At 39.4% G+C, this 14,785-nt stretch overlaps 1 protein-coding gene across 2 annotated transcripts; it reads left to right on the forward strand.

The window, feature by feature from the left end:
* The first annotated feature begins 1,192 nt into the window (after positions 1 to 1,192).
* LOC141438210 (uncharacterized) lies at positions 1,193 to 14,577 on the forward strand. Of its 2 annotated transcripts, none has more exons than XM_074101990.1 (3): positions 1,193 to 1,281; positions 9,332 to 9,750; positions 12,410 to 14,577. In XM_074101990.1, the coding sequence occupies exons 2-3, from the start codon at positions 9,371 to 9,373 to the stop codon at positions 14,259 to 14,261; spliced, it is 2,232 nt and encodes a 743-aa protein (XP_073958091.1). In that variant the 5' UTR covers positions 1,193 to 1,281; positions 9,332 to 9,370; the 3' UTR covers positions 14,262 to 14,577. The 2 variants fall into 2 exon arrangements, with proteins under 2 accessions (XP_073958091.1, XP_073958089.1); XM_074101988.1 differs by lacking the exon at positions 1,193 to 1,281 and adding an exon at positions 6,264 to 6,284.
* Positions 14,578 to 14,785: the final 208 nt, after the last annotated feature.

Raw genomic sequence — 14,785 nt, forward strand, 5'->3', positions numbered from 1 at the left:
TTTATAATAAAAAGCCGTAAACAATAATAGCTGTTAACGATTCTTGTATGGAACCCCCCTTTTTGTTTTCGTTTTATCTACGCAATGATTAAACATAGAGAAACTCGGGAGCATAATAGAGGTACTAATTTAACTATACCCAATAGTTTCTTCACGGGTCTAGTTTTTAAAATGGAATTATCATCGCGGTCCGGTCCTCCGTTGTCGAATTATCGTTCGTTCAGCAGATCAACTGATCAATAGATGGCCTAGTGGTTAAGAACGGGGCATACATTTGTATGAAAAAATAAGAATGTTTTCTCGGGTCTTGGTTGTTTAATTTAAGTATGTATCTATCTATATAATTATATTTATCCGTTGCTTAGTACCCATAACACAAGGTTTGCTAAGCTTACTTTGTGAATTGTCCCGTGATATTTATTATTTTTATTAATTATTAATTGACGACAACTGAGACAATTAAAGCGCGGGATACGTCATTTTTACATATTAAATATAATGACCCGGATAACTCACGTCTTAATCGAGTTTAGCTCGACATGTTTCGGGCAGTGTGTGCGCGTGTTGCAGCAGCCGCTGAGTCGCGTTGCTCCGAAGACGAAGGGCTACGGATTAGCCCGAAACATGTCGAGCTAAACTCGATTTAAGACGTGAGCTATCCGGGTCATTATATTTAATATGAGTGAGTCTCACGGTAGTTTCAATACGTCATTTTATTAAAATACGTCTCAGTAATACCATTATATATGGTCCTTGGATAATATCATACAAGTTACCGTTTACTTAAGGTCCGCACAAAATAGGTCGGCGGTCCGGATGTAGACCGCGGTCCGCCATTTGCTAACCCCTGCAGTCTAGCATTTAATAATAAAAACCGGTCAAGCGTAAATCGGTCTTAAACTAATAAAAAATAATAAATATCATGACACAAAAGACCTAGGCACAAACTAAGCAAAGCTTGTAATTTGGGTACTGATAAACGTATAGATCTACTTAAATCGATAGATACATACTAAATAGGTACATATTAAACACCCAAGACCCGAGAACACTCGGATCGTATTTTACATACAAATACCCGACCGCGGATTAAACCCGGGACCTCAAGCTACGCAGTCAAATCCTCTAACCACTGGGCAAAAATCGCATATCGATTAAACATGTTTAATACATCACTATGTGTACAGTTAGAGTCCAGTGAAGCCGGCCGGCCAGTACGCATTAGTTTAGTTCAGTTCAGTAGTGAGTGAGCAGCGGAGCTGTCAGCACAGCACGATACATGTAAGTGCATATATAGCTTTAATGCATCGGGAAATTCGACCTCGTGATATTACATGCAGCCAGGGACATTTCATAACGCAACGTAATAATTCTATTGTAGATTTATCTGTGGTTTGCTTAGTTGCGGATAATACCGACGTATTTGTTTTGTTTTGTTGAGATGTACGTGACATTTTTGAACTGGAACTGCGACGTAACGGCGGGTTTTGTGGGTCGCTGGTGGTGGTTTTATTGTAAACAGTGTTTTGTTAGTGAAGTCTAGTGTTGTTGTCAATTTGATAAATCTGTTACAATCATAAATCAAAACATAAATTCAGGGGTGTTAATTATTGAAAACATCAAGACACCCCCAACAGTGAATTTATTATATTAGCAGTCACGTTATTGCATTTATTTTCAAATAAATTACTACAAAAAAAAAATTTACATGTTTTGCTAACTCTAAGGGCCTGTTTCAACATCCATTGATTAGCGGTAACCGACGGTTAAATGTGATGCCGTCTCCGTCTATTCGAACAAAACAAATAGAGACGGCATCACACCTAACCGCCAGTTAACACTAATCAATGGATTGTGAAACAGGCCCTAAATCTCTTAAATTATCATTCTCATTTTATCGTGCACCTGTCTAATTACCGTAAGTACCGTTTTTTTGTCAAGCAAAAGCGACACTACACTGCAACTGAGTGCACATCTAGAAAAAGGACCGCTGCTATATTTACATTTATCTGGGCACTCAAGTCTAACTACCGTGTCACTAGTGCGGTAAAAAGCGGTACGATAATTAGACTGTACCCTTAGTGTAAGTTTTCGGTTACAAAATACGTCTCGATCGCGTTCGCGTTATAATCTCAATTTGCATGGAAACACGAACATCGCAAACGTTCCGCTAGAGGCGCTGTTCGTGTTTGCATACAAATTGACATTTTAACGCGAACGCGATCGAGACGTATTTTGTAACCGAAAACTTACACTAGGGGTCCAGGTGCACAATAAAATGAGAATGGCCGATCTAAGCTCTAAACTTGCATTTTGTACAGTTGCGCTTTGCGCTTCGCCGTTTTTAGAAGACAGTCAAACTGACATAAAAACGGCCAGTATTAAGTCTCGCTAAAATATTTAATTTGCGAATGCTGCATTAATAACTTTTAGACGGCACAACAAATAAGAAATTAAAAAATACACACAACTTGCTTTAAAATACATAAACTCGGGATGGGTGACGGCGGGTTCGAATCCCGGTAGAAGCAGACGTTGACTGAAATGAATTTGAATGTTTGTAATCGAGTAGTTGATGTTGTGTATTTAAATATACATTTACTTGTATTAGTATGTTCATGTCTTCCCGGTTTAGATTATAGTAATTCTATTGTTCAACAATATTGCATTTATTATTATATTATCTGTGGCAATAGGTTGGTGGTTACCTTAACAATAACAAGCTGACATATAAACAATTATTTTGAGCTCACCCGCGACCTTACGATAGCTACGTCTATGCAACAAATGTGTGTTCATGCAGCTCCTAGGTCCTACCGCAAGGCAATAACATAGTAAAAGAGAAGTAAGTTCACTACAAACAAAAGTACATCGCGCGGCTTAACCTGTCCTCTCCCAGAGGCACAAATTTGTGCCCAAATTCCTTTGATCCTGTTATCCTGGGAGATGATAGATTAAATGTGTGCGCGCCGAAGAAGGATTAAGTTTTCCGTAGTCAAGGCTACGCTGCCGTCGGTGCTGCTGTGCCCTTAGTGTAAGTTTTCGGTTACAAAATACGTCTCGATCGCGTTCGCGTTAAAATCTCAATTTGTATGCAAACACGAACAGCGCCTCTAGCGGAACGTTTGCGATGTTCGTGTTTCCATACAAATTGAGATTTTAACGCGAACGCGATCGAGACGTATTTTGTAACCGAAATCTTACACTAAGGGCACTGTACGTTTTGATTTTAGCTCGCTCGTCTTGCGCATCTGATGCGCAGATGATCACCTTTTACGTTCGCGTACTCGTACTTACGTATTTTTTTGTAATAGGTATAGTTGTAAATTAGTAGTATATAAGTGTAGTGTACTTAATAGTTTCGTGCAGGGACACATGAAAAAATAATAGATACCTACCTACCAATAAACAATATAGGTAGAGTATTATGTGTAGGTAAACATGAGTAGTATCTACACTGTCGCCATCACCACTCCGGCGAATTTATAAATAATATTTAATATTTTTAAATTTAGTATAATAATAATTAATAATAATATAGCGGCATAGAATATTGTTTGTCTAGACACAGCCATAAGACAATTTTAAGTTAACTTTCGTACTAAAATTATTTGCCGGAGTAGGCAGTTAAGTCGCCTAAAGGGTCAGAGTTTACATACTTCTCCTCTTTTACTATGGTAATAATGCCGCAAGGTTGCCCACTGCCCAGATCTGACTGCAAGTATTTTTTGTGTGAATATGCATTTTTTTATTGCAATCATTTGTTTATTTTGAAGACAGTAAAAATAGGCTAACCGCACCACTATAAGGATTGTGCTCGACTTCGCAGTCTCTACCAACGCTCGCACCACCAGTTCAGCACCCAGAAATTCAAGAAATGCGGGAAAAGAAGTGCATGGCATGCTATTTTCTGGGTTATTTGATCCATCTCTTTCCAAAGTCACTTTCTTTACATCTTAACTTATTTTAACCAAAAAGTAGCAAGATAGAACCCCCAGCAATATTTGCAAGGCAACAGACGGAGATACGGCGGTTTGACCCCACGTGTAAGTCGTGTAAGTGTAACCTTTTATTCAAATAACTGGTAACAATATGGTGTGATCACAGACTAATATAATTTCCCGCATAGCCTACAAACCTGACTACAGGGTTACAACAAGTTTAATTATATCCGACAAGGCTTTTGCTAACAATTAGTGCTTACTTAATAATCTGCCTACATAAGTACAGGTTTTTATATCATACATAATTTATGTATGTGTTCTTAGCTTAACAAATACTAGACAATTCTGATGCTTTTAAATTTCTATTGGTTTTATTTAGTCAGTTAAAAAATCACCCGCGTGCTTACAAAGAGGGTAGGTGTTTTAGACTCTACATCCATATTGTGAGTCTAGCTAGGTTCTACCTATCTTCTTTTCCTATAGAAGAGTAACGTGACTTACTGACCGACAGACCGACAGCGTTCAGTTCAGTGCCCTTAGTCTGTGCCTTAGTGTAAAGTTTTCGTTTACAAAATACGTCTCGATCGCGTTCGCGTTAAAATCTCAATTTTTATGCAAGCACGAACAGCGCCTCTAGCTGAACGATTGTGATGTTCGTGTTTCGATACAAATTGAGATTTTAACGCGAACGCGATCGAGACGTATTTTGTAACCGAAAACTTACCTACACTAAGGGCACAGTACCCTTAGTGTAAGTTTTCCGTTACAAAATACGTCTCGATCGCGTAATATATTCCCAAATGGGGTAGGCAGAGCACACGAAACGTTACCGCTTCGGAGCCACTTTTAGCAATTTTAGGTTTTAAGTTTAACTTAAAATTTACACTCAAAAACAGCAAGTTACATCGATTGTTCGCACCCAAAACCTCCCACAGCAAATTTCGTCCAAATCGTTAGATCGGTTCACGATAATCAATTAATCACAACAACACGCACGCCATACGCCTATATAGGTTAAATCACGGTAAAAAATCATTAAATATCTGATAGAGAACTATACGTCGTGTTTTAAAAGTAAATGACCCGAATAAATACTAAACTCAGTCAGTCAAATGCTACCAAATTGCTGCGCCTACGACCTCAACGTGGAAGTATTATGACGCATATAAAATCTGCAATTATCTGATTTTATTCTGCTGAATACATCACGCGGCAGTGAGTCAGGGTACTACTACGTCAGCAAATATTTTTCCTGGCAACTTTGTAAGATGTTTCTTCAACGTTCAATGATAGCCACAAGACCTTTTTCTTATAATCGTAGGTAGGTACGTTCATTTCATTAAGCATCAATATCTGATACAATATCTGTGCCCTTATTGTAAGTTTCGGTTACAAAATACGTGTCGATCGCGTTCGCGTTAAAATCTCCATTTGTATGGAAACACGAACATCGCAAACTTTCACTAGAGGCGCTGTTCGTGTTTCCATATAAATTATGATTTTAACGCGGACGCGATCGAGACGTATTTTGTAACCGAAAACTTACACTAAGGATACTGATATGACTCTATTTCTAGGGCCGGTGGGACGTGTCAAATATTTTAATCACACCTCTCCTCAGAAAAGTAACTTTTCCTCCCTGACGAGAGGGAGCAAAGTGCAACTTTTCTGTTCAAGGCTTTTTTAAGTGTTTTATTGAAAATGCCATTTTTTTAAGTTGATAATTGGAAAGCCACGTCATTTTCTATGCTGGTTATTCTTTAATAATATTTAGATTTTTTTTTCAAGTTTCTTAATGCTCGGTGTGAAAAGTTGTATGAGCCACTCGGGAGCAAAATTATTTTCATCTTGGGCGTTAACACTTGAATCCCTCATTACGCTCAGGATTCTATTGTAAAATCCTTCGCTACATTCTGGATTCAATGTACGCCCTCGCCGTAAATACACCATTTTGCTCCCTTGTGACACAAATAACTATTGAACGCTCCGCTGCGAGACTGTACTACTATATAACAAGAACATACAACTTGTCACAGGTTCAAGGCAAATCATTGGTTTTCCAATCTTACCAATAGAGACAAATTATCACATTCACATTACATGGCACTGCGATGATTGGTTAGCGGCCGTGTAAATGACGCTTGGCTGTGTGCGTGCGGCGATTCGGGCGCTAGTATGAAGTCGAATTACTGCCTAGTTATGTGTATTGTGGCGCCGGTCCCGCAGCGCAGTAGAGCAAGAGGAGCGGTTGCACTAGGGCAGCGGTCGGCAACGCATCAACCTATCTGTTTGCGGCCCGCGATTGTTTTGTAAATGAAAGTGTTTTGAAATAAAATGAAGGTATAAAACTATCTTACAAGTGCGGACCGTCTTAATCTATTAATTTTCACTATGTGGCCATGTCTAGACTCAGAAACTTCGACACCCATAGATACATACACACACTCACACGCGCACTCACACATTTACACACACACACTCACACACATACACACACACACACACACACACACACACACATAATTTTATTAATTTTTCCTTTTCTTAATAAAAATGTTTCAGTTTACTTAGTAGCTACTTGGATATACGTAGTTTACTCTATTAGCTCGCATACGTGACGAACACTGACTTGCAAGATACGGGCCTTGCCTAGTTTGTGAGTCAGGATTCAACTTTTTTAATTGTGCTATGTTTAACCTAAGTTGTCTTTTTCTTTGTAATTGTTGTTCATTTGCGAAAAAGTTACTAGAATTTGACCATGTGGATTTGCCCTTGGTCGTACTACAGAAATAATACAATAGAGACATACAATAGAAAGGTACAAAGTTGCACGCCCACCGAAGCTTCTGGAAAATTCTGGCGGGAGACGGCTCGCGCCGGACAGGATGCCGGCCATTAGCCGATTGTTCGCTACAATGACACTTTTAATTCGAATGTTCGAGAACTGTGCCCTTTTAAGGCAAAACATGACTAAATTGCTGTAAAGCAAGCATAATAAATACAGTTTTGGTATACATTCGTGAAAAACTATTTAAATTTAGAAGGCTAGATGAACCTTGATGTAATGTGATGTGTGTAAAAATCACAAGATCCTACTGCAATGTAGTAAGGTGACCTGGGGCCATTGTAGCTGGGGGGATATTGTATCTGAGCCGTCTGATGGCGTCCTCCCGACGCCATGTTCTTCTCGGCCATTTTACGTTGTGTTCGCCAGTACCCCTAGTGTTAGTTTTCGGTTACAACATACGTCTCTATCGTGTTCGCGTAAAATATCAATTTGTATGGTACGAACATCGCAAACGTTCCGCTAGAGGCGCTGTTCGTGTTTCCATACAAATTGAGATTTTAACGCGAACGCGATCGAGACGTATTTTGTAACCGAAAACTTACACTAAGGGCACAGAAGACTGTCTTCACACAATTCACATGAACAAGGCGAACATGGCGTCGTAAGGACGCCATCAGACGGCTCAGATACTTAGAAATAGTTAGGTACCTGCCTATGTTTTTAAACATAATACGTACGAGATAATTTAAAATTCAAGCCCAGTCTAGTTTCCCAAGAACTCATTAGCGAAAATGACAAATACTGTTTTTTTTATTTAGATTTTTCAAAAAAATTACCATGCCGAACATATTAAATGACATTGTAACGGATAACTCACGTCTTAAACCGAGTTTAGCTCGACATGTTTCGGGCTATTATGCGTGCATGCGTGGGAACTATAGCCCAAGCCCTCTTGTTCTGAGAGGAGGCCTGTACCCAGCAGTGGGACGTATATAGGCTAGGATGATGATGCCGAACATAATTAAATCCAATTACCTACCTACACTACACCATAGCGTCCCCGACTAAATCACTTGTAAACCATTTGACCGCTTGCATACGCCAAAAGTGGTACGTGAAGAGATAACAACCCCAGACCAGAGGTGAAATTGAGTGTGAGAGAGAGAGAGATGAAGTTACAACCCCAGTTAGAACACCCCGAAAACTTTTTCGTTTTAAAAATGGTTTTGTAACTTACTAAACCTTTTAATTTGCACGTCGCAGATAACCGATCACCCAGCATGTTTAAGATTATCCAATGCTTACTCTACATTTATGACTTGCGATCTAATGAGCAACAACAATGAGCATCACGTTCACACATGTTGGTCATTTGGTGTTCTCGCCTAACAGCGTGACATCAATATTCACCTGTCTATTTACATAGTAGATGCGTCTATTTACATCATTATCACATATCATATTATGAAACTAATTAAAATTTTAAAAACTTTATCATAAAATATGGCAAAATATCACAACGTTATTAAAAAAAAAAGAAAGTACAAAAAAATCGTTAACTTTCGGCCGGCTTGGGTTGCCTTGCCAAAATGGAAAAAGATAGAGCCCTGTACCCCTAGTGTAAGTTTTCGGTTACAAAATACGTCTCGATCGCGTTCGCGTAAAATCTCAAGTTGTATGGAAACACGAAAATCGCAAACGTTCCGCTAGAGGCGCTGTTCGTGTTTCCATACAAATTGAGATTTTAACGCGAACGCGATCGAGACGTATTTTGTAACCGAAAACTTACACTAAGGGCACTGGCAAGGATAATATGTATTTAGGGGTGGGCATCAGGGGCTTCAGCCCCGGGGTCTCCGCAAAAGAGGGGCCCCAACAATAGACACTTCGTTTTTTTTTTGTTTTACAAGTTCCGACGAGTATAAACTCTTGTAAACAACTTTTCCCTTGATATTTTTTGCGCTGTTCATAGCAGTTTTTGACTCGTTGCCTTTGACGCAGTACACTTCGAACATCAATCAATTCATGAAAACAGGATCATGATGATGATGATGATGATTTTATCATTACCTATAGTAATTTGTACAAACATAATTATACTGTTAATTTTATTTGGAAAATAGTTTGGGCGGGGGAGGGGGAGGAGGGCCTCCGCTCCTTTGTTGCCCTGAGGCCTCCAGACCTCTAAATCCGACCCTGGATGTATAGTTAATATTATAGTAATGATGCCGATAAAGTGGTAGTACATCTTTAAAAAAAATGATGGTTCAATTGATGATACCGTTGGAGAGGTCTTTTAAAAATATTACAGCTTTGCAAAAACATTTTTTCGATTCATAAATCCGTTTGTGAAATATGTATTAAAATTCATAGTAGGTACCTATAATTATATAAATTTCGATTCGTGCGCTAATCACAACGACACACGAAAATCGTAACACACATTCCGAAAAGCTCAGAGGTGCCTGCCAGTCCGGTTTTGAACCCAGACAAACTCGAGAAACTAGGTATACTAGGCAGCCACGGTACGGCTTTGTCAAATTATAACTTAGGTAGTAGCGTAACAAATTACTTATCAGATATTTTTTTTAAATTACAGTTAATATGGGAGAACAGGCTTGAGAAACCTGTGACTACAATGGCTCGGCTCGCCGCTCTCTTCTGCCTCGCTACAATTGGATACACCCTCGCCTTCAATGGGGACAGCTTCGAGCTGGAGTGTCCAGACGAATGCGACTGTCACTACTTCAGGATCAACTGGGTGACGGATTGCTCCGAGAGCAACCTCACAGAGGTCCCTTACGATGAGCTCAGCATGAGTGTCTACATCTTAGACTTGAATGGAAACAACATTACAACTTTGAAGCCCTTCCCAAAAGACATTAAGATGAGGAGGCTGCAGATAGCCAATAATCGGCTGACGAAGATTACGAAGGAAGCGTTGATGGGGTTGGAGTACCTTATTGACGTGGATTTGTCAGGGAACAATATCAGCTTCATCGATCCTGAAGCTTTACTGTAAGTTTTGATCAACCTGTACCCTTAGTGTAAGTTTTCGGTTACAAAATACGTCTCGATCGCGTTCGCGTTATAATCTCAATTTGTATGGAACACGAACAGCGCCTCTAGCGGAACGTTTGATTTATATTAGCTTCACCTGTGTATGTAGGTAACAATTTGACGACCGGATAGCCAAATAGTTAGAGAACCTGACCACAGAATAAGTGTACCTGACAGAGGTGGGTGGTAGTGGTGGTGATGGTGGTTATAGCTTGAAGTCCCGGGTTCGATTCCCGGTTGGGACAGATATTTGTATGAATAATACGAATGTTTGTTCTCTGGTCTTGGATGTTTAATATGTATTTAAGTACATTTGTACTTATCTATACAGAATAACGTGATCTACCTAGCCCTGTTTGGGCTAATCATCTTAGGGTGAACTTTGACCAAGAATGGAATCCAAGATCAATGGTAGAGCAGTCATGCAGGTTTATCATTGTTTGAAGTTTTTAAAACTATTTCTTTTTAGATAGGCAGATATTATGTAGATATTTTTTTTAGAATAGTTCACATCCGTATCGTGAATAACTTTAAAAGGATTTCACATTAAATGGCATTAAGTACCTACCATAATTTCGGGCATAACATCCGCCTGGCGAGAACTCTATTTGGTCTAGAGACCAGACCAGTCTAGGTAACGTCTAAATGCTTCGAAAGTAATTTTGTAATGAGCACTGAAAAGTAACTTTTAAAAACGCAGAAATAAAATTATGATTACTTCAAGTTCAAGCTAACAGAACGGGCGATACTAGACTACTGAAAAGATTAAGTACTTAATTAAATCATTAGAACAAAATTGCTTCATCGTAATTACGCGTCGCGCTGTGAACCGCAACCGCAAGCCTACCTACGTCACGTAGTCAGTAAATATTTACACAAAGTCGAGGCTCGGCCGTCTCGTAAAATGTTTCAAAGAATATTTACGTTACCAAAGGGCTATACATAGTGCATTCAGCCTCCCCCACATCTAGGTTGCGTCAGCACTTTCCTTGATGAGGGGCCACTAGGTCAAGTAGTTCTTTTTACGCTGCTTTTTAAATAAATATCAGGGGACAATTCACACCAATTTACCTAGTCCCAAAGTAGCTTAGCAAAGCTTGTGTTATAGTACTAAGCAACGGGTAAATATAATTATATAGATAGATAATACTTAAATACATATTAAACACCCAAGACCGAGAACAAACATTCGTATTTTTCATAAAATATCTGCCCGACACGGGAATCGAACCCGGGACCTCAAGCTGCGTAGTCAGGTTCTCTAACCACTAGGCCATCTGGTCGTCATTTTTAAATGTCAGCATTAATTTTAACGAACTGTGGTAAGTGATATGAATGCTCCGCTACTTAAAACCACGTTTCAGATTTAAATGTTAATTAATTGGGTTAAGCGGTGCTTTTACGTTTTCAAATCGGGGCGCGGTTATTTTACAGTTTATTTCAGTTCTTATTTTAGTGATAGACATGCATTAACAACTACTTAATAAATGTGATTTGATTTTCCCCAGCTATCAGTTATTTTATGGTAATCATACACCTAAATAATACAAGTAAGCTTGTGACTTGTAAAATTGCTCCCGTTGTCCATCAAAAATGAACTCACAAAATTTTGATTGATATTACCATTTTTTTTTTTGTGGCCCTTATATGCAGCGGGCAGAGAGTAGTGGAAGTATCGTGGGCGAAGGCCTTTGCTCAGCAGTGAGACAGAATAGGCTGATAATAATAATAATAAAATAATAACTACGAATTAGTGTCACCTGTGTCAGATCCACAACATGTTTATCCTCGCTTATTACGACATCACATCACAATACCGTAACGACCATTTCGGCTGTATATATTTTGACGTACACAACAACAAAGCGACATGGTCGAGCCTCCGTGTCGGTGACTCATTGTTTACCTAACACTAGAGTTGTTTTTCCCACGACGAACAATGTTAAGTATCTCCACTCTGACAGCCCTGAGTTCACAAAGCTGATTATAAAATTGTTCCAATTGCTTTTGAACTTGTTGTGGCACGGCCACAGGCAAATTGCCTCTCGTGATGCCAACTATATTAGATAATGGAGGCGATGCAAATTGAGTATGTCCACTAGAGACCCGTTTCCATGTTTATAGTCGTAAATTGGCAAAATGCGCCAGACAAAAGCCGAAACGGCCTAGAAAAATGCTCTGTCCGCTCCACATTCAATAAATATATTAGTGTTTATATTGTATTTGTAGAATCAGGTGCCACATACTCAGACTCCTCCGATTCATCCGACTCTCGAGGAGCAACGTAATTTTTAATAATAAACAGCTACCTATTTGCTAAAGAATCTATAGAAAAACCGATATTGTTTCAAAACTTTCAAATAACCACCTTAGCAGCGACGGGCAAATCAAATCCGTTTGATATATACGTACATATAATAAGTAATTTATGCGAACAGAGACAGCCTAACATAGCGCAAGTTTAGGAAGAAACAAAAATACTCTTTCACCGCCGCTTTAATGATAATATGGATACATCGAATGGCAACCCGCCGGCGATATGATAAGATATAAATATTATAATATACCTATTTTAGACTACTTACCTAAAACCCTTTTTCATTTCATTTCATTTCAGAGACTCCCGTGGACTGCTCAACGTGGAACTCCAAGACAACCCCCTCTCAACCGTCGAGGGTCCCTTTTTGGTCTCCGGGACACTGCAATATCTTGATATCAGCTACTGCAAACTGACCAGCATTAACCTGCAGTTTTTTGATAATATCACCTCTTTGACCACCGTAGACTTGTCGAACAATCCCTTGACCACCCTAGTCTCGGGTGTATTCGACGTCCTTACCAGTTTGGACACCTTGAAACTAAATGATTGTAAATTAACAACTGTTCCCGATAACGTTTTCTCTACCCTAGCAAACTTAAAGAACTTAGAGCTGGCCGGCAACCAGCTAGATAACACAAACTGGCCTGAACTACTGGGATCCTTAACAAGACTAGAGTACCTGAATTTACGGAAAACAGGCTTGACTGCGGTCTCCGAAGACACGTTCTCGAATTGTACAAATTTGGTCTCATTAATTTTGGCGGACAATGAACTGCGTGACTTGGATGTTGCTGCGACGCTGGGCAGCAGCGTGGATCATTTGGAATTGTTGGATCTATCCAACTGCAAAATACAGGGGCCCATATCAGGAGACGCGTTTGCCAATGCGACTAGATTGAAAAGCCTTTACCTCTCAGGCAATCCTTTGTTCGCGCCTGACTTGGAAGAAGCGCTAGCCCCTCTCCCTAAGTTAGAGAGGTTATTCATGAGCAAGTGCGGGCTCCGTCGTCTGCCGGATAACTTTAATGTATTCGATAATTTAGTGGAACTTGACATATCACACAACCCACTTGTCAATGTATTCGCAAAGCTACTCGCTCCCCTAGAAAAACTAGAGTATCTGAACATGGGTTACAGTAACCTATCATACCTTGCTCCGGACTCGTTTTACAATTTGACTTCACTAAAGCGATTAGTTCTATCGGGCAATGACCTTTTATCCCTAGAAGCAGGTCTATTCGGCAATCTCACACAGCTGACCACTATTGAACTAGAATTCTGCGGGCTGAAAAGACCATTGAATGCCAATTCCTTCTTCAAAAACCTGACATACATGGACTTGAGAGAAATTAGGCTTGGAGGTAATCCTTTAGTTATCCCCGCTTCAGGACCCGTTTTCCCCAAGTCACTGTCTCATGTCACCATCCTTGATTTAAGCAACTGTAACATAACTAAGCTAAATAGTGACGCTTTCAAAAACACAAACAATATCACAGATTTAAATCTAGCTGGCAACAAACTGAGCTCAAAAGATGACAGTCTCCGATTTTTGGAAAGACTTGAACATCTGGAGAAGATTAATTTGAGCAGCAATAACCTGACGACTATAGATCCTGAAGTATTTGTCAACAATCCGAAATTACATTCCCTGAATTTGATCGGTAATCCATTTATATGTGACTGCAAGATTGCAGAGATGTGGGACTGGGCCAACATGATTAAAGGCGACTTGGACGTGCTTATCGGCGCTAAAAGCGCTGAAAAAGACATAGTTGTTAAGGGAAACAAAAAGAAGAAGAATCTCTATTGTCGATACAATGAGACACAGTTGAGAAACATGACTATAACAACCAACAGGACAGTTCCGGGCAGAAGGCCTTTCATTAAGCCACGAGAACTGACTTACGCTAACAGAACCTGGGCCAAGTATGTCAGAGAATCTGGCTGTGAGCCCGTGGTAAAGATCTTGAGACCCATTGCACTGGTAGGCGAAATGTTCGACGTAAACGGCCGCTTGCCGACAGGCGCTTTAGTTTTGACTGTGGTAGCCCTCTGTCTGGGAATCACGACACTCGTAATGACTCTGAGATTGTTTAGGAGGAAAAATAACACAGAAGTTGACACAGAAACCAACAGGAAACAAAGATAGCAGAGATATTAGACCAAGATCAGATAAACATTTGGTACATTAGGTGCCTTCTCTATCCGCCTTAATGTGCATTGGTCATGGGTCGGTCTAATAGTTAGTATTGTTTTTATTTTTTACTGACGATTATTTGTGTCATCTCATTAGTTACCTAACGGTCTCTCTAGCACGTCTAATATAATGAATGAATCAAATTAACTAGTCAGATGAATATAAAATTTCTCATCATGCAATAGAATGAAGGTTTGTTATTTTAATGTAACCTTATTTTTAAGTTACCAGACAGTATTGATTAATTTAATAAAAACAAATGTCTATCGTTACGCGTATTATTTGCCTTTTGTTTCGTCTAATGAGCATGTCAATTCTGTATTTCCTCAGATTTTTCAATTTGTTCAGTTTGTGCCTTGTTTTGCAAGGAGTATACAACTATAGACTTTTTATTAGGTATTTCCTCACAGCACAGAGCAGCTCTTTAGTAATGAGAGCAGAAACCACCAATGGTCGAAGTGAATTGCTTCAAATAA

The sequence above is a fragment of the Choristoneura fumiferana genome, chromosome 18 (assembly GCF_025370935.1).
Source record: "Choristoneura fumiferana chromosome 18, NRCan_CFum_1, whole genome shotgun sequence".
Classification (NCBI taxonomy): domain Eukaryota; kingdom Metazoa; phylum Arthropoda; class Insecta; order Lepidoptera; family Tortricidae; genus Choristoneura; species Choristoneura fumiferana.